Source organism: Miniopterus schreibersii, assembly GCF_964146895.1.
Source record: "Miniopterus schreibersii genome assembly, chromosome: 19".
Classification (NCBI taxonomy): domain Eukaryota; kingdom Metazoa; phylum Chordata; class Mammalia; order Chiroptera; family Miniopteridae; genus Miniopterus; species Miniopterus schreibersii.
Genome location: NC_138119.1, coordinates 35042078 through 35062343, shown reverse-complemented (window position 1 = coordinate 35062343; position 20266 = coordinate 35042078). Strand labels below are relative to the sequence as shown.

Below are 20266 nucleotides of genomic sequence, written 5' to 3'. Positions count from 1 at the left end.
CCGCCCGGCCGCGCGCCGGGCCCGGGGCCGCCCTCGGGGAGCGCCCGCCAGGGCGGCGGAGGAGGGGAGGGGGCGGGCCCCGGGCCGAGGGAGGGACGGAGTCGGGCCCGGGAGAAGTCGACGCCTCGGCCGAGCGGGCCGGGAGAATGGACGTCCTCGGTCTCAGCGTCCCCCCGGCGCTCTCACCCTGCGCTGCCCGCGGCGGCGAGCGGGAGCGACGCTGCGCACCCGCGACCCGACTGCACAACAGGGTCCAACTCGGAGCGAGACGCTCGTGGAGGACCGGCCTGGGTGCACCTAAGCCCAGCTCCCCCTGTGGCCTCCACCCTCTACCCCAAAGGCACCGGAGAGCTCGCAACCTTGGGGCTGCTGAAGGTGAACAGAGGGGAAGTCTTCTTACCCCAAAAAAAGACATCTGTCTGCCTCTCTCTGAACTACTTCCTTCTTCCAAAGCCTTGGACTTTCCAGACCCCCCCATTCTCAACCGAGCTAATCACTCAGGTGCAGGCCTCATGAAAGCACCAACTCTAGGGCAGTTTACCCAAACTAGGTGCTGGCAGCAAGTATAGCATTTCATAGTTCGTTGGCTGGAACCTAAATGATAATGTATTTGGTCAATAAATATTGGAATAGTGCTCAGAGATTGTTAGGTGCTGAAACACAAAAGCCTTGCAGGAGTTCTCAGTCTAGCAGCAGTGAGAGAGAAGACAGTTAAACCTACAGTCAGCATACAAAAAGTGCCTTAATAGTACCAATAGTTCTCTCATCTAGCTTCAACCTTCAGCGCACCCCTCCCATGAGACCCCACCCAAGCCATAGTCCCGAAGGTGCCAGCCTGCCAATACCCCAGGCACCTGTTGAGCTGGACATGCCCAGCTACTCCGTGGGCTTTGTCCCCAGGGAGGATGTCCACCTTCACCTGACACTCGAGTTCTTTCCTTGCAGCTTTGCTGCCAGCAATGGTGGGACTTCAAGCTAAACTCAAGCTCAAGCATTTGGTTCCTAATTGCAGCCGCTCACTTCGACACTCAAGTCTTCATCAGGCCACGAGTTCAGTTTTTGTCCTGTTCATTCCTCTAGGTTAAAACTTACTACTGACTAACTTTTATCTTCTAGAATTTTCAGCGATTTCAAAGGAAGGAGGATTAGAGGGAGACAGGCCTGGAGGCAGCACAGCTCTCACATTGTTTCCTCCCTCCCTCCCTTCCTTCCTCTCCAAAATCAATGAAAAACATCCTCAGGTGAGGATTTTTTTTAAAAAAGAGAAGATGGGGAACTCTGGGACTGACAGATATGTTCATTACCTTGATTGTGTGACGACTTCATGGGTGTATACATATGTCAAAACTTATCAAATTGTACACTGTAAGTACGTGCAGTTATTGTATGTCAATTATATCTCATTAAGTCTGTAAAAATATAAAAAAAAAAAAAAAAAGAAAGAAAGAAAGTTAACCTCACCTTGATTCCTAGTGATTTCATAAAGGAGGAATCTCCTTTAATAGTTTACTTGAGGTTATAAGTTCCAGCATCTCTAACGGATACTAGAAAACTAGGAACCAGGGCACCTGAATCTGGGCCTGTATGCACGCTCCATGAGCACACAAACATTTTCGGTGCTGTACATTTTCTATCCTCGGTGCCGGTATGTAGTAGACTCTCTAGATATCAGTCTAATGAATGAATGTTACCAGACGAAGGAGGGAAACTGCAAATCAGGACCAAGTTCCGTACTGAGGGCATTCAAAGACAGTCTGGACCCCATCCTGGCCTACCAAGCTTCAGCCATCAACTCCTACATCTGAAGACTGAGGAAGGAGGGCGGAGTGAAACAGTATAAGCCCCCACTGAAGTCCCATTAGATGGAGAGCCCAGGAGGAAGGGGAAACATTAGGGCTACAGTTACTTTGGGAAAGGTTTATTTATGAAATCAAGAATTTCAGGGCTTGGGTTGTTGGGGTAGCAGTTTATGGGGATGTATAGAGGGATATTGGGAAGACCAGGGGCTGGGGAAGGTTCCCCTTTTGTGTTAGCCTTAACAACACTGACTATTCCTGTAACTCGGCTACCCTGGGATAAGCTTCTAGGAACCCCGGAGGGAACCAAAAGCCTGGCTGCTGTTACCCAAGCTATTTCCTGGCTCACCCTTGAACTTAGCCAAACGATCTCCCCCTCTCAGGACCCTTCCTCTGCAGGCTCTTCATTTTCCCCACTCCACACCCCATATGTAATACAAAATGTAATTGTTCTTTTATATTCTTGAGTAACTCTGAGAGCAGGAAGAAGAGAGTTTCCTTCCCCTTAAAAGAAATGACTTGGGCCTTTTTGATGCTCTTCCTCTTGGCCCCTGCACCACCTTCTGCCTTCCTACATCAATCCTCTCGTCTCCATCCTCCCGCCTTAACACGGTCCTGAGCCCGTTCACACACACCCCAAAGCTGACCCTCGTCTTCTCTAGGACCTGGTCTACACTCCTTTCCCTGGCCAAACCCTGGAGCCAGGCTGTGCAGCCCTCGTGTGGCCCCCTGTCTTCCCCGGCAGCCCCTCCCCACTCTGCTCTCAACCCAGCCAGTCTCTTTACTGCCAAACCACCGTCAGCTGACCCAGCAGAACCCAGCAGGGGGCAGGCCGAGGGGAGGAATGGGGAGGGATCGCTGCCCAGGCCACCAAACCGAAATTCCAGGTTTGGGAGGGCTCCGCTGCCTCTTTCTCACCGAGCCATTCGGCCAGCACGGGGAGAGGAGCGCCATGGGAAGTGGCCACGAGAGACAGACGCGTGCTCGGCCTGAGAACAGCCGCAGGGAGGGCGCCACCTCTGAGTGGCTGTCCCTTTCCCGGAGTCAGGCTTCACCCGTTTGCTCCTGGGGCAAAGAACGCTGACTGCGTGAGACCACGCGCTCCCAACCCAAACTCATGGCTTAACACATGATAGGATATTTTAGATTGTACATCTCAGAGAAAACCCGCGCCTCCCGACATCTCCTCCTTAAATATGGACTCGGGAGCCCCAGGGTGAAGGAAAATGATTAGAGCCGCGTCCGCCAGTAAGAGAGAGATTTGTGAGAGAGGAAGAAAGAGAGCCATGCCCATTTTTAAAAATGTTATTTATTGATTTTAGAGAGAGGAAGGAATGAGGGGAGAGAGATTTGTTGTTCCACTTATTTATGCATCATTGGTTGCTTCTTGTATGTACCCTGACTGGGGATTGAACCCACAACCTTGGCCTATCAGGACGATGCTCTAACCAACTGAGCTACCTGGCCAGGGCTCAATCCCCATTTTCACAGAGGGCTGCTTTTCAAACTAAGTCTTGACCCATTAGTGGATGTATTTTGACCAATATTTTGTCAATGGAGCATAATAGCAGACAATAGACTAAAATAGAAATAGTAAGGGTACATACTATTTCGGGTATGTCCACACAGGATGTAAAATGTATTTCTTACTATGGATCATAATCAAGTTGGAAAGCTGCTGGCTTATGGAGCCATTTGTGATGAAAAATATTCCCCCCTCCCTCCCTCCCTCCCTCCCTCCCTTCCTCCTCCCTCCCCTTTACTTTTTTTGTTTTTGTTTTTTTTTAATTCTTACCTGAGGATATTTTTTCCATTGCTTTTCAGAGAGAGTGGAGGGGGGGGGGGCAGAAACATCGGTGTGAGAGAGACATGGATTGGTTGCCTCCCACATGCGCCTGGACTGGGGCTGGGGATTGAGCCTGCGGCTGAGGTACGTGCCCTGAGCTGAAATTGAACCCGGAACCCTTCAATCCACAGGTAGACGCTCTAGCCACTGAGCCAAACCAGCCAGGGTGCCCTCCACTCTCCTTGAAACAGAAAAACAGTGACACCTGGTATCATGCTTCCTCCTGCTTTATTTCCCACAGAGCTGGTTTCTTCCATGATGACTCCAGGGTTCAGATTCTCAGGTCTGGGGCCTAATGTCAGGTGAGGCTTCACCCACACTACCCCTGGTGGCCAAACTCCCACCCACCACAGCGTGATGGAGCCTCTGGTGACTGGGGATGCTCTTATTCCCGGAAAGGAGAAATTCCAGGATGTGATGCACATGATCCCACAGCCTCAGGCTCCTCCCACCCCTGCCAAGCTGCTAAAGGGGACCCTGTTTCTCTGGACTGGAGAAGATGGCCATCGGCATGGGGCGGGGAGAAGACTACTCTTTGAATGAACGGTGGGGGGATGAAGGAGAGATTCTGCAGTTTGCACAGTCCTACCCTAGGAAACAACTTTTACCACTATCCCACCCTCCCTCAGTGTTTCCTGGTATCTCTATCCCAGACCGTAAAGGAGTCACTCAGCTCCTCTTTTCAGTCTCCATCCCATGTCAGCCCCCTTCGGTCTATTTGGTCACTGATTCCTGACTCCACCCAGTGATTCCCCATATTGTGACTTCTCGATCAACCTCACTTCAAACGCTCTGCGGCCCACAGGACTCTCCAATGCCAGCCACACTTGGGGCAGAAGGAGGCTCCAACTCCACCGTAGCCTCCTTTCCCAAGGTCTTTCTCCAAGCTCCTTCCGAAGTCAGCCTCAGCCCACACCTCACTAGAGGGGAATCCCGGCCCCCTCAGGGCCCGTGCAGCCTCTCTTCTCCTGCGTGCTGAGGATTCGCAGTAGGATATTGTATACATCTTGTTCCATGTAGCCCTGTGGGTGGCAGGAAAGAGATAAACGGAGGTGAAGAGCAGAAAATGGGGTGAGATGGGTGAGGGAGAGGCCGTTTGCTAACTATGAGCCCTCACTTTAACTTCTCCATGGATGTTGCCTAATCTTTCCAAGGAAGATAATGCTGTTTACTTTTCAGGATTGCTCTGAGGGTTACAGCTCTGAATCGGAAGGAAGGCGCCTGGTACAATAAGTGTTAGATTCTTTATAGTTAGTATTACTCCTAATAAAGGAGCAAGATAAGCTGGCGTAGGAGGGGACTGAGAAAGGGCATAAAGGACAGGAAAAGGCCTTACAGTGGATCAGGGAACTGAAAGGAAGGACAAACACCTCTCCCCCCTCACATTCACACACAATTTCTCTTGATCTACCTCGGGAGATCCAGAGATCTGGCACTGGAACATCTAAAGTCTAGCTTTCCGAGCAATGACAAATGCATGCAGGCAAGAAAAGGGACCCCAAATGCTTTACCCCCTCCCAACTCTCTGTCTCTCCCTGCCCCCATGCTCACCTGAGCAGCATTCAGCAGATGGTTTCTATAGGTAGAGATGATCTCTTCATGGTTCTTCTGAGAATCCTGGGAGTGAGCATCAGCGGGAGGTTATGTGCCTACCCTCCCATACTCACCCGGATCCCCCAAACATGAGGAACAATACTATTAAGTGGTCAGCTGGGCCATTGCTAGCCCAGCCTGGACCCTGCCTGCACAGGTCTCTGTAATTCCCAGGCTCTCTCCCACATCTCTTCCACTGCCCACCCTCTTCTCTAGCTGTGTCCATTTCCCTAAGGGCCAAAACACACCTGCAGCTTCGAGGCAAGGCGGGCATTTTCTCCCCGAGCTGCTAGGACTTCCTCTGAAAGCTGTTCCAGCTTCTTCAACAACTCCTTGATCTAAGGCCAAAGGGAAAGAAAGGAAACAAGCGAGGGCCAGGTCATTCCCACCTCACACCACCCAAGGTCAAGGTCAACTTCCTTTTACTGAGTACGTAATATGTGCCAGATACTTTTTCACACCTTGTCTCATTTAATACTCAAAGCACCTCCACGTTCTGAGAAGAGCGATACTTCTCTGAAGGAAGTATTATTATTCACATTTTGTTAAGTAATTTGTCAAAATCATACAGCTAATAAGTGATGACATATGACTTGAACCAAAATCTCTTTGAATTAATGGTCCATGCTCTTAACTCTGCACTGGATCCTAAACTACTTCTGGCTGCTGACCACCAAGCAAAATGGAGATGAGTTTTGTGGTTTGTGAGGCTAAGGCACAAATGTGGTTAATGGTAACCAGCAGTAATAGGAATGGTGGGAGTAAGAGTAATAAAAATAATTGATTACTTACCATTTTCAAAAAATTATTCTGAGTATTTTAAATATACTATCTTTAATGGAATCCTCATAGCAACCTTATTATTAGCCTCATCTTATATATGAAAAAATTGAGGCAGGCTTCAAGAATTGGAGGCTTGGATAACTCAAGTTCAATCAGTAAGTTTTGAAACTGAAATCAAAATCCAGACGATCTCAGTCCAACATACACTGCACTATTTTCTTTCCTCTTCTCCTTCAACACCAACAGAAATCCTGCCTTTCCTTAATTAGCCCCACCCCATGCCGATTCTTATTCTGTATAACTTTTCTTCTATTTTATGCACTCTACATTATGTCAAACATATGCTTCCTATATTTTTGAATCATTATAAATTTGATCCTGTACATGAATTTGAATAAGTCTGAATTCACTTTACAGGTAAAGTTCTAGAATTACTAAATTCCTTTGTAAACTGATTTTTTTTAGAATTCATAAAACATGCCCCTAGAAGCATGTAGACTTACACTCACTTTTGGAGCAATCATTAGGAAACTCGAGCATCTACCACGGTGGTTTTCAAACTTTTTTCTTTGCATTGGTGCTCTCTTTGCCAATGGAAATTTTTTGTAGAAACTACTCTGATTGAAGCAGAAGGGAGAAGCGGACCTGTAGCCTAGCTGCCTCCTGCACGCCCCCTGCTGGGGATGGAGCTCTCAGTGGCATGTGGTCTGACTGGGAATCCAACGTGATCTCCTGGATCCTGTCAGATCTCCTGGATCACAGGTCAATACTCAACCGCTGAGCCACGCCCCGGCTCCTCTGCTTTTCTTAATGGGCCTTTGAGTCACCTCAGAACCACAGCAAAACCACAGCAACCCACCCACCGTATTATCAGACTTGTTCTGAGGCTAATACATGATTTAAGTCAAAAGGCTAATAAATCATAGTACTCCACAGGTGGTAGCCCTGACCACACAGTCCCAAACTTTAATACCTGAGCCCCTTTCTACCTTCTACTTACACCTCACCTCCGAGCTGACCCCCAAACCGCCTTACCCAGAGGGCAGAGTGTGGTCTTTTCCCATGACTGGTGTTCTGTGGGGGGTACTGATCTGACTAACCAAAGGAAGATGCAGGTGAGACACCCGGCAGAAACCTTCCCCACTGCTCCCCACCGCCGCCCCAGCTGATCACCTTGGCCTCCTTGTCCTGGCAAGCCCCCCAGAGACGCTCCACCTTCTGCGTCAGCTGCCCCACTGTCCTCTCCGACTGCTCCGAGCGCCCGCGCATCTCGCTGGCCTGGCGCTCCTGCTCCGTGGCCCGGGCCGCCAGGGCCCCGCTCCGGCCGCGCTCCTCGGCCACGGCCTCCTGCAGCCGGCCCATCTCCCGGCAGGCGGTGTTGTACTTCTCCAGCAGAGCCTTCAGCTCCTGGCCCCAGGCCTGGGCCTGGGCCACCAGCGAGCTCCGCGTCTTCTCCTGCTGCCGCAGGCTGGCCGCCTCACGGGCCCGCAGCTCGGCCACTTCCTCGGTCGCCTGGTAGAGCAGCTTCTTCAGCTTCCCGATCTCCTGGCTCTTCCCGCTCATCGTGGCCTGAACGGCGCGCAGCTCTTCCTCCAGCTTCCCCAAGTCTTGCTCTAAAGCGGCCACGTCAGGGGCTGCTGGCACCTTTGAGGAGGTGCCTGGTTCCTCGCGTGGGGCCGGGGATCCCCGCAGCCCCCGGTTCTCCTCCTCCAGCCTAGCCAGCGCCTGCTGGGCCTCCCGGTGCCTGGCTACCAGGGTGCGGATGCAGGCCTGCAGCTCCTCCAGCGGCTCGGCTCCTGGGCCCGGCGCGCTCCCCTTGCCCACCAGGTCTTGGGGCAGGCAGTCCCACAGCCCTCGGAGGCCACTGCTCTGGGAGGCCAGGTGCTTGCGCAACTTCTCCGTGGCTTCCTTCTCCAAGGCCAGTTCGTCTGTCAGCAGCTCCACACTCCTGTGCAACTGCTGGAGCTGGACCTGTGCCACGGGCTTGGGCACAAACTCCCGCTGCAGCCGCTGGCTCAGGGACTGCAGCTCCCCTTGCAAGCGCTGCCTCTCCCGCCCCAGCTCCCCCAGCTCCTCTAGCAAGGTCCTGTTGCTCAGTCTCAGGGCCGACACCTCCTCCTCCAGGGGTCCCTTGGCCAGCCCTCCTCCGGGCACCTGTTTCCTGCCAGGGGCCCCTAGAGGCTCCCCCCGGGACCCCAGAACCCTTTTCTCCCTCTCTTCATCTTCTGTGGTGCTGGTTTCTGAGCCTGCCTTTGGGGCTCCTTCCCTAGGCTCTTGAGCGGGGCTCACAGGTTCCTCTCGCAGTCCCGCCTGGGCCCGGTGCAGCCTCACCAGCACCTGCTCCAACCTGGCCTCCATTCTCTCCCAGGCAGCTGCTGCAGCCTCAGCCCGGGGTGTCCCCAGGACTCCCTCCAGCACCGGCCTCGACAAAACCCCCAGGGCAGCATCCTTTTCTCGCCACACAGCAGACAGCTCCTCCCTCAGCTGTAGCAGGAGCTGGTTCAGGGCTGTTGTGCCCGCTGCTTCAGCCCCAGTGTCTGTTGTTTCAGCCCCCGGGGTCTGCAGCCTCTCCTTCTGGGCAGCACGCGGCTGGTCAGCATGATCAGGGCCAAGGGCCTGTCCGCTGTCAGTCGCCGGTTGCTGTCCTGTGGCTTTCCCCGTGATCTCAGACACTGGACTCTGGGGTGGCTCCTGTTCTTCCAGTTGGGGCCTTCCATGTGCTTCATAATCCATCGCCCCTGGGGCTGAATCTTTGGTCTTCCTGGGAGCTAACACTGGGTTGGCTGAGGCTGTGACTGAGGCTGTGGCTACTGCCTGCTGCTGCCTCCTTAGCTGTTGTATTCCCTCAGCCAGCAGGTCCAGAGGACAACCCTGCTCCATGCCATCCCCTCCGGGACGGACACTGGAACTCTGCCCTCCTGGAGATCTGGGCTCTTGGGAGAGCAGGAGCCCCAGCTCCTGCACCTGTTCTCGAATCTGGTTCTCCAGGCCCAGGTAGGCTGCAGCTTGAGCTCTACACTCCTCTGTCTTTCGCGCCAGCTCCTGCTCCAACTGAGCAACTTTCCTCTGCTCCTCTTCATACTTCCACTTCCACTCCTCTGAACAAGCATCTTCCTGCCCCTCTTCTCCCTGCTCCTCCTTGGGCCCCGCTCCCCGTGAGCTCTTAGGTGGAGAGCCCACCTGAGGTTCGGACGGAGAGGCCTGTGTAGAAAACAACGAGAAGTAAAGCCAGGGCAGCTATCCCGGACCCAGGAGGGCCTTTCTTCTTTTATACCATCTTGACACCCCCATGGATCACTAGCTGGGAGATACCCCAGTAGGATGGCCTGGGGTGGGTCAGAAGGGGAGGCACTTGGGGTCTTCTTACCTTAGATGCCACATCTGGGTGTTGAACTGGCCCCTGACCTATATGAAAAGACATGAGGAAAATGAGAGCAGACAGGGTCCCATTGACTCTCGCTGAGAGGAGTGGCCCCTCAGTGTCATAACCCTTACCACACATGTCTTCCTGGCGCTAGGAGCCACTCCTGTTCAACCCAGCAACCTTGGTTCCCTATCCCAGAGATATGCCAGCTCATTCATTTTGTTCACTCACTTTATTGGACACTGTACCAGGCACTGTTATAGGCACCAGGACATCAATGGTGAACAAAACAGAAATGGCCTGTCATCTGAGGGGTTTACAGTCTATTAGGAGAGAGACTGACTGGGGAACCACACAGAGATGTACAATTACAACTCAGAAATACTAGCGATAGTACTGGCCAGAGCTGCCTTTAGTAAGCGACAAGGCTTCATTAAGGAACTTTGTGATCATGCTTTTGTGAATTTGGGGTCATCTCATAGTAGCAGCAATAAATAAGTAAACTCTTGACTAAAGTGACAATTATTTGTCAGATGATTATTTCCATGGGGACAAATGGGATTCTAAGACACTTCTCTGAGCTGTCAAGGAGCATCTTGAAGTTACAAAAGGGAACTGGCTTTACCTCCCCGCCGCCAGGTCATGGCCTGCTGCAGCAGCTTCCACAGGGCCTTGTCTTGTGTGCGCAGACCGTAATACAGAGCATCGTGCCCGGTGCTGTCCACCGCCCCCGCGTCGGCTCCGTGGCTCAGGAGCAGCTCGGCCACTTCGGCGCTGCCTTTCTCACAGGCCAGGATCAGAGCCGATCTATGGGTTAGGGCAAACCTGAGCATAGGCTTTCCCCCTGGAATCCAGGGGTCCTGGCTCCAGAAATTCCACTACAGGATCAGCTCTCTCAGTCTGGGCAGGAGAACCACTGACCAACACCAGCCAATTAGAGTATTAGGCCAGCCCAGAACTTTTCAAATGTCATTACTTGGAGCTGCAGCATCAGAAAGCATGGGCCAGTCGACAGGGCTTCATTCTTCTCTGCTTTATACATTAAAGTTCTGCATAAATTATTATTTTTTAAAATCCTCACCCAAGGACATTTTTTTTCCCCATTGACTTTTAGAGAGAATGGAAGGGAGGGAGCTGGGGAAAAGAGAGACAGAGAGAAAAGCATCGACATGAGAGACACACATTGATCCATGAGGGATTGAACCTACAGCTGAGGTACATGCCCTTGACCAGGAGGCAAACCTGCGACCTTTCGGTCCACTGGCCAACTCTCCAACCACTAAGCCGAACTGGCCAGGGCTGCACAAATTCTTTATTGGAAAAATGGATTCCATTGCTTAGGAGACAGTTTGAAAACCAGCAGAGAATCACATACATTAGGAAGATGGCGGTGACAGCAGCTGAATAAAAAAGAATAAGGAGCCCGGCCAGGCGTGGCTCAGTGGTTTTGCATCAACCTAGGATCCAGGAGATTGGGGTTCGATTCCCAGTCAGGGCACATGCCCGGGTTGCGGGCTGCAGCCGATCAATGACTCTCTTATCATTGATGTTTCTATCTTTCTCTCCCTCTCCCTTCCTCTCTCTGGAATCAATAAAGATATATTAAAAAAAAAAAAAAAAGAATAAGGAAACTTTCTCAACATCTCAAGAGGAAAACAATGAGCCAACAGGCAGAGCTCTTCTAAGCCACCACTCAGAAGAAAAAAGACCAAGAACACAGAAACCAGCCTGCCTTCTCACACACACACACACACACACACACACACACACACACACACACACTTTGCCCAGCAGCTCCTTCCTAGCTTGGTCAGGGTCTGGATCTGGGGTGGGAAGACGGGGCAGGCTCACTTGTCATCCTTGTCGGTGACATTCACTCGGGCGCCTCTCTGCAGTAACTGTGAGCAGATAGCTGCGTGACCACCCAGGGAGGCGATCATCAAGGGTGTGCGTCCATCCTGCACAGATCGTGGAGAGAGGGTTCCTGAGAAGCCCGGGGGCCAGGGGCTTCCAGCTCCCCTCTCCCCACACCTCTCCAGGAAAAAACCCAGTCTTGGGGTTAAATATTCCTTTCTGAAGGATTAACAGCTCTCCAGAAGGCAAGGTTTAACCTCTCTGTGAGGGAGAGGAGGGGATGGGGGGGGAGGAAGAGGGGAAGGTGGTGCTGTACAACCCCTGTCACAGAACTTAGCCAGTCAAGCTCAGAGAGAGCAGCAGCCTCCCTGTGTGGGCACAGCCAGAGGTCCAGCCGATACTCACATTATCCAGGACGTCCAGGAAGGCTTCGTGGTCACACAGCAGGAGCACACTTGAGGCACAGCCCGAGGAGGCTGGGAGGGTTGAGGGGCCATTGGGTTAAGGGGCAGCAGGAAGTACCCGCAGTCAGATGGTGACCCAGCATCCCCTCCAGCCTTTCCAGCAACCAGCCCTGCCCTCTCGCCAGATGTTACCCTCCCCTCCCTTCCTACCCTACAGTCCCTGAGCCCTGTTTCCCACCGGTCCCCAGGCACACACCTGCCCAGTGCAACGGACTACGGTTTTCCGCATCCACAGCATCTTCATTGGCACCGTGCTGTAAAGAGCCACAAAGGGAAGCAGCATGGAAGGTGGTGTTAATGTTCTCCCCATACCCACCGTTGGGTCCCCAGCTTCCCAATTTCTATAGGGAGGGGTGGGAGGCTCATGGTTTTGTCCAACTGCTCAGCAAGCCCAATCCATTTCTTACAGATGAGAGGCAGCCTTGAATTTCAACCCTGGTTCTTAAACCTAGGGCTTAAGAAAAATCAGATTATAGAAAAACATGTTAGGGAAAATAACACCTGAGTCCGTGACTCGTACTTTAGGGTCATGCTTGGGAAACCTGGAAAGGGCTGGGAGGAACAAAAGCCCAACAGCCATTAGCCCAAAGGCCTGTTTTGAACTGTGCCTTTTGTACTTTTGGAAACTTATTTATAAATTGTCTACGTGTCATTTCACATGCATATTTCTCCTTGTGCTCCTAGACTACAAACACCTCAAAAACAGACGGTAGGATTTTGGTTTGATTTGAAAATCTCTGCCCTCCTTCTGCCTGCCCAGCGTCATCACAGCAGTTGGTCTTGGCAGAGCTCAGTATATGCATATTGACTGACAGGCAGTCAGTCCCTGGCAGCTCTACTTTATGACCTGCCCTCAAGGGCAGCGTTAAGTTAAATAAATGTTTGTGAATTAAAGAATAAATTACTACCAGCTCTTATTAGGGATGAGAGGGGTATATTTGATCAAATATTGCTTGTGACTTCAAGACAAAGTTAGGGAACTCTGGCTCTGCTTCTCCCCTTCACAGGAGTGGTATCAAGGGGTTGCTCGCACCTGGAGCAGGACCTTGACACATTGTGGCTGGCAGGAGATGGTGGCCAAGTGCAGGGCGGTGCTTCCTGGAAAGAGAAAGAGGGGGAGAGGGAGGTGGGTGGCCCTATGCATGCCAATGACTCACCGGGAGGGAAGGCAAGAGACGCACAGATAATCAAAGGAAGATTAGAGAGAGAAGCTCTCAGCCATGTAGGGCCAGAAATTCCTGTTCCCCAAGAGTCTGGTACTTGAGGTGGAGGTGGGTAAAGTATACCCAGCTTGCAGGGAGGGCAACCCCTGGAAGGATGCTGGCCGGAATTTAGGAGGAAAGAAACAGGGGGCTGCTGTTGGAACCTCCAGCAGGCCCAGCACTGGCCCCGCTGCGCCTGTAGAGGGCGAAGCCTGCAGCATGGCCCACCCCACTCACCGTCCTCGTTCCTGCTGTTGATGTCGGCCCCGTTTGCAAGCAGTATAGTCAGGCATTCCGTCAGGCCTTTGGAGGCCGCCAGGTGAAACCTGCAGACCCATGAGGGGACCAGGGCGTGAGGAGCAGGAGAATCCTAATAATCTTAATAATCACCGGCTGCTATACTCTCTAACCCCACAGCCAATCCCGAAAGCAGAGAGGGAAACTCCCTGGCCTGACTTACTGAGAAAGAGAAGGCCATATGGCTACTGTCACAAAGTCAGAGGAAGCTGGAAGCGAATATAGAAATAAGAGCTATGGGTCTCAAGCAATCGCAGACTATTGCAGGGGTGTCCGGGACCCTTACCAGACTGGAAGTGTCACAGAGCAGAGGGCTGGACGGGCAGAGACAAGGGGTAGAATCCCTCTTGTCCTGCTACTCTTTCTAGCCACGTGACTCCTGTGGCTACCACTTCACTCTGAGTGTCCCGAGCACACCCCCTCCTCTTTGTGCAGTGAAGAAATACTCTGTTTAGAGTATATATCAGTTTGTTTGTTTCGTGGGCTTTATGTCCTGTTGGTCAGTTCTGTGGATCTGGTTTGTGAGTTGTGAGGGGGACAGAGCTCAGGGACAGTATCTTTTCCCTCACTTTGTGCAGCACTTTGTTTATTAAGTAGCAAAGATTTATTAAGAGAAAAAGGTCTCTGAGTTGTAGGCATTCCCTGTCCTGTGATATATTGGGGTTTGGAGTTTTCAAAGGGAACGGCATACCGAAGGTGGGGTCAGAGGGACTTACGGGGACTGGCCGTTGGAGTTTAGCTTGGTGGGTCGGGCAGACTTCCTGGAGGCCAGGGCAGCCACGCGCCCCACGTCCCCCCGCTGCACTGCCTCCAGCAGCTTCTGATCACGGCGGTTCCATCTCTCCACCTGGTCCAGAGCCACACATTGCGGGATTTAGGTGAGGGTGGAGTGGAGAAAGAAAAGGGGATGGTTAGGAAGATGCCAAGCAAGGGGAAAGGAACATCCCTGAGGTCCTTTCAATGTCCCACGAGTCACTCAGCCTAGATCATATAGTCCTTCTTAGGTGAGCCGGTTAAATAGTCACCGGTTCATATGCCGCCAAGAACTACTTCTGGTTATTTCCAGCCCCGGGTCAAAAGGTGCTTGGCCTACTGAATTAAAAATCACTTTTGAGTGCTGGTGCAGAGTATTCCAAGTGTCTTTTTAATCGTCATTATGATGACGTCGCTAGGTGCACAGCCTCAGAGCAGTCCTAGCCATGACTCCTTTCCCGTTTGCTCTCTAGGTTTTGCTGGAGCAAACTGAAGCAAACTGACCCCTCCTGATTGGGCTCACATTGCCTCTCAGATTCCCATGCTGCTCAGCTTTTTGTCTTCAGATATTTGAGAAATCAAGGCACCTAGCTTCAGGTCACAGCCAGGAGTCCAAATACCTAGCCTCCACCTCTACCCATCAGCTTTGGGCCCCAAAACTGGGAGGAGAAGCACAGAGTTTCTGTTTTCCCATCTCATCTCTTTGCCCATTGCCTAGCTGCTCTTCCCTTTCATGGCAACAACAGCCAAAAGGCAAATATAGTCTCTAGCTAGGTTTGAGGAGGCAGCATGGGGCCTCTCCCCTTCTCCTCCCTCCCCTCCCTCCCCTTTTCCTGGCAGGCAGCAGCTGTCCCAGATAAAGCCACACCTGGGCATGCATTGTTCTATTATGCCAGCCAGACTTTTTCTGGGTGGTGGGGTAATTACAATAATTGAAGTATCGCAGGGTGTGAAAGAGAGAGTGGGTAAAAACATCCCGGTTTCAAGCACAGAAAGGCCTGGTTTGACCCAGAGAAGGGTAAGGGAAGGGAGAAAGGGTGCAAAAAGCTGTGGCCTGGTGAAAAGGGCCTGGAGGAACTTTGCCAGCAGGCCTCTGCTCAGGGTCTGACTCAGCTCCTTTCTCAGCTGTGTGACCTAGAGTAAGCTAAACACCTCGAACCTGTTTCCTCATCTATAAAATGTGGGCAATAATAACCACCTCATCACGCTGTGAGTATTAAACGAGCTAATGTATATAAATCTCTTTGTAAACTGTGAAGAGCTATGCAAGTGTATGGCATCCTTATAACGAAACAGGAAGTGGCGGGGGCTTGGTGGTGACACACTGCATTTTATGAGGTGTAATCTCAGGGAGGAAGAGGCTTTGGGAGGAGGTGGGAAAATATAGGGTCAATGGAAGCCAAATAACTCATTTTCAAATACCGTTTACATAGCCAGGGCAAATTATTCATGGAAAACAGGAAAGATTTTAAATGCCCCAACCATAAAATTATCTAGGGTAGATGGCTTCCGAGGTAAGACTCCAGTACAGCACTTGTCATTCCTCAGATCCTGTTCAATTAGCCTCTCAACATCTTGGGAAGTAGGTAGGGCTAATATTTATCTATTTGACAGTAGAAGTAACTGAAGCATGCTCAGGTTAAATAACTGTGCAGAGACAAACCACGAAATGGCAGGGAAATTGAGATAAGAACCCAGGCCACCCAATGCCTATTCCTAGTTCCCACCAGCAGACCACACTACCACAGAGCGATGGAAGCATTTTACTTATTTCCAAATAAACAGTCTAAGACAGCCTCCAGGGCAAAGCCACCCACTCTCAGACGCTACTTTTCTGCACAGAGTCTCCAAACAAGTTAATTCTCAAAGGACAAAATAAGCAAAATGACTGCTTCACATACCAACAGACTGAGATGTAAGAACACATTATCCAGTGTCTCAGGGGTGCCAGGTCACCCTGAGAAAAAGCAGAGCTAGAACTCTGCCTCCAGCACAGGACACTGCCGTCAGCTGACCTCAATGTGAAGTCCTCTGTTTAAAACCCTGATTCTAACACTTTCTATCCTTGTGAATTTAGGCATGTAAAAACTTCTCTGAACATCAGTTTCTAAATAATATAACATCATATAAAGCACCTAGCATTGTGTCTGACATACAGTAGGTACACAGTAAATGTTAGTTCCAATCCCCATTGTTGCTAGCCTTGTTGGGCACATTTTGGATGTTCCTGGGCTCAGAATTCTCCATACAGGGGAGTAGGAGGAAGGGATCTTGCTCATATCAGCCAATACTTAACAGCCAGGCTGTATAGAAGGTAAAGGTGTTTCCTAGTAAAGTACTGTAGATACTTTTCTTTCCAGCTAGATAGTTCTAAATCCATTTGAGTTACTTCCTATAATCTTGTTATACTAAGAAGAGTTTAGAACAGGTGGAAATTCTTCATGACCAAACTTCTACAGAGCTAGGGTGGAGAAAGACAGAGATATGCTTCTAAATCCCAAGATCCAGCCCATTGCTCACCCAGTACCTTGGAAAAGAGGCACTGGATTACCATCACAGCCTCAAGGGAGCAATTACCAAATTAATCAGCAGATTCAACTACAAGAATAAGCTTTGTATTTCTGTAGTTAAGCTTAGGGGGCCTTTGTAAAAGTAATTGCAACTTTTCCTGATCTCTGGCTGTGTGCCTACAAGCTTCCTTTCAAGATGGAGCTCACCAACAGCAGAGGAAGAATGGGTACCGCTGGCTGTGGGACAGATGAGTGGAAATGGAAAGGCTGTCCTGAAGGAACCAGGAGCTGACTCTCAGTTTTTAAAATGCAATCGACATTTCTCTAAAATGATTCAGTTCCAACTGTTTAAAGCTATTTCCTGGTCTGCTTCCTACAAAGGCAGAGTAAGCTATTATGTAAGATACCCTCCAAGGCATTCCCTTCTTGACTAAAATAAAATGAGATTACAAAAGCTGGATTTTTGTCTGTTGAATTTCCTATATTCTGGATAACTTAGGTCAACTTTTACATGGCCAGTGTGGCTCAGTTGGCTGAGCGTCGTTCCATGCATGGACTCACTGGGGATTCGATTCCCAGTCGAGGCACATGCCCAGGAGGCAGCTGATGATGCTCTCACATCGATGTTTCTCTCTTTCCCTCTCCCTTTCTCTCTCTCTCTCAAAAAAAAATAAAAAATAAAAAAAAAAATCAATAAAAAAATATTAAATAAAAGAGAAAAAGAAAATGATTAGTGATTTTTCAGTCCTTAGCTCTATTTGATAGTGAAGGACTCCGGCCCTGGACCCAGGGATGGGAGTGGGGATGGACAGGGGCAATCTTCCAGTGTGGCTGGGAAGCCAGGCTTTGGGAGAGGCCAGGAAGATTGTCACACTGTTTCTCTGACAAATGGGAGCAGAGTGGTTAGCTACTCGGGGAATGGAGGAATTTATCCTAAGAAGTATGAGGAAGTTCTAAGAGCAATTTGCAGCCGAAACTAGCCTATGATCAAGGGTTCTGTGATCCCATCCTGACCGAGGAAACAGTTTTCTTTCCAGTTAGATAGTTCTAAATCCACCCAGTTTACTGCCTATCATCTTGTTACACTAAGAAGAGTTTACAATGGGTAGAAATTCTTCGTGGTCAGAACTTTGTGGAGCTGATGAAGAGCGGAAGGACACTTTCAAATTCCAACTTCCAGCCCACTGTTCACCCCGGCACCTGGGAAAGGAGGCACTGACCCAGGACTGGAGAGGCAGGCAGAATGAAATCGCTTCCCCACTCCTAAGGAGCCTGCAGACCCCACAGACCTGAAAGGGAAGGAGGTGCAGAGGAGGTTCGGTAACTAGGGAAGAGTCCACGGGGGTAAGAAAGCCATTGCGAGTTAACACAGAGCCTGGGTAGCCTCCATCCCTGGCACCATAATAGTCATCCGGTGAACGCCTTTTGACTGGCTGATCAATGTGTAGAAACTAAGTTAAGAAGCAAATATAAGTGGGACAAAGACAGGCCCCAACAGAGTTCCTGCTGTTGCCTCACAGCTCGCTCCGGGCCTCTGTGGCCTGCCCGCGCAGAGCGCACTACACCTGCCTCACGTCTGCTTGTGAATGACCTCACTGAGTCGGGGTGGGCTAAGCAGCCCTGCTGCAGGTAGTTGGCGACTTCAGTCCATAATTCCAATCTCCACAGAAAATGTCATCCCCAGATTGGGGGGTCTCTCGGTAGGAGACCGTCAGAGGAGACACTGTACCCTTCCTAAGCCACCACAAAGTCTTCCTCTTGCTCGTGTTTTGTTCCGGAGGGACGCGGGGAGTAGAGTGACTTCTGCTGGGAACTCTCAGAGCGAATCCACTCTCCTCTTCTCACCACCACCTCTCTTTCCCCGACTCAGGCAAAGGAAGCCCAGAGTGTTTAAGTCCTAAACACCTGGGCGAGGGTTTAGAAGGAAGGAAGGTTCTGGGGAGAAGCAGGCGGAAGGCCTTGACTGGCCCAAGAACCAGTCTGATGACCAGACACGGCAGTGAACTGGTCAGGGTGAATTCTGCAGGCAACCTACCTGGCCGTGTGGAGCGGCCGGGCAACTGCGCCTTCTGGGCAGTGCCTGCCAGGCTGGCCAGACCTAAGAGTCACCCACAGAGAGCAGGCAGGCGGGAGCAAAAAGGGAAAGGTGGAACTGAGCAACCGCTGGCAGAGGGGCAGAAGTTGAAGGGGGACCCGGAGAGGGCTGCTGCTGTGGGAGCACCAGTTAGAAAGAGGTCTGGAGCGATGCCTGAGAGCCAGCGGTGATGATGAGAGAACGGGAGTGGAAGTGGCCTGGGGTGAGACGGGGGGCAAGGATAGAGAAGACCCTGAAGAAGGGCTGGGGGAAGGTGCGGGCCGGGAGTGCTTGCGCTGAGAGAAAACAGCAAGAATAGGACCATATGGGAGGGGAGGGTTGTGAGGACTGTACCAGGCTGGAAAGCAGGACTCTGGGGCAGGACTTGGGGGGCAGAATGGAACTTAGGGCTGAGCTGGGGCTGTGGACGGGGCAGATGCTGAGGATGGTTCAGTACTGAGAGCCTGGGCAAAAGCGGAGGACAGGGCTTCAGGAGGGGGCAAGGGTCGCAGGAAACGCACTAGAAGTTGGGAGTGTAGATGATCGGACAGGAAAGGACCAAGGGAAAGAACCTTGGGGAGGTCGGAGGTGAGCGGGAGGGGGGGCCAGGGTCTTGAGGAAGGCAGGAACGGCGGGCTGCGCTGCGGGAAAGGAAGAGCTGGAAGGACCGACAAAGAGAAAAGGCAAATAGTGCCTAGGGGTGGGACACGGGACTTTTGTCCCCACAGGGCTTGGACCCTAGCCCCATTCCCATACTCCCTGACATTTTGGCACCTACCGCCACCTGTGAGCTGGAGCAGGAGAAGATGCGCTTCATGGCCGGGGCCGGGGCCACGGGGGGACGTGGGCGCGCGGAGAGAGGGGCTGCAGGTTCCCGAACCCACGGAACTCGGTTGCGGCTGTGCCCGAGAGAGCTGTCAAAGCAGAGCCGGGCCCGCCCCGGGCCCGCCCCGGGCCCGCCCCGGGCCCGCCCCGCCCAATCAGGAACAAGGACCCTCGGGCGGGGCTTAAAACTCCGCCCCTGGCCCTGCCCCCGCCCCGTCCGCGGTTGCAGAAGCAAAAAGCCCGCAGTCTTCCGCTGCGACAGAGGCTGGGTCTCAAGCCCCGCCCCCCGGCTCCGAGCCCGCCCCCGGCTCCGAGCTGTTCAATCGCAGGCCGAATCCCACCCCAGGCCCCGCCCCTCCCGCGGTCCAGGCGGCAGCTCCGCCCCAAACCCCGCCCCGGCCCCGCCCCCTTCCGAGCGCCGCGGCTGGAGGCGGGCGGGCCCCGGCCTCGCTCGCTGCGCTCGGCTCCGGCCAGTTCTCGCTTTAGCCGCTAGACCAGCTCGGAAATGGGAGGAGATTGCAGTGGGGATGGTGCAAGACTCGCCGCAGCCTGGGCAACAAACCTTGAGGGAAAGGGGATCCGGTTTAACCTCCTAAAAAGCACCTGCAAGTTAGAAAGGGGAATTTTCATTTTAAGTACACACCACTCTCCTCCCCGTTCTTTAGAAAGAAAAGGAAATTCTACTGTTCTTTAAATTCAGATTCAGCAATTCCAGCTTGAACAGCCAGTCCCGGCCAACTGGTCTGCCCGGAGCCGCGCGAGCCCCTTCAAGCGCACAGCGAAGCCCAATGGGCGCGGCTCCAGGCGCTCGCCGGTTTCCCAGGCTCGTCCGGAGCTGCGCGCTGCCTCGCCAGCCTCCTCTCTGCTTTCACAGCCCAGCGCTCAGGCTGTTCAGTGCAGTTTCC

At 52.1% G+C, this 20266-nt stretch overlaps 1 protein-coding gene across 1 annotated transcript; it reads right to left on the bottom strand.

Annotated features, from left to right (window-relative positions):
- Positions 1–3854: 3854 nt before the first annotated feature.
- Positions 3855–19376, bottom strand: ANKRD35 (ankyrin repeat domain 35). The gene is made up of 13 exons (XM_081121258.1): positions 19315–19376; positions 13916–14046; positions 13140–13228; positions 12734–12798; positions 11897–11954; positions 11642–11712; positions 11234–11340; positions 10008–10189; positions 9386–9423; positions 7192–9219; positions 5484–5573; positions 5194–5259; positions 3855–4664 (listed from the first exon to the last, which is right to left on the bottom strand). The coding sequence occupies exons 1-13, from the start codon at positions 19351–19353 to the stop codon at positions 4563–4565; spliced, it is 3066 nt and encodes a 1021-aa protein (XP_080977384.1). The 5' UTR covers positions 19354–19376; the 3' UTR covers positions 3855–4562.
- Positions 19377–20266: the final 890 nt, after the last annotated feature.

Excerpts from the sequence above, each read along its gene's own strand:
- ANKRD35 (XM_081121258.1), bottom strand. The coding sequence starts at position 19,353 with ATGAAGCGCATCTTCTCCTGCTCCAGCTCACAGGTGGCG. Across the intron at positions 11,955-12,733 it reads GTGTCAAGGTCCTGCTCCAG|CACGGTGCCAATGAAGATGC; the intron begins GTGCGAGCAACC and ends GGCTCTTTACAG. Across the intron at positions 10,190-11,233 it reads GTCACCGACAAGGATGACAA|ATCGGCTCTGATCCTGGCCT; the intron begins GTGAGCCTGCCC and ends CCTAACCCATAG.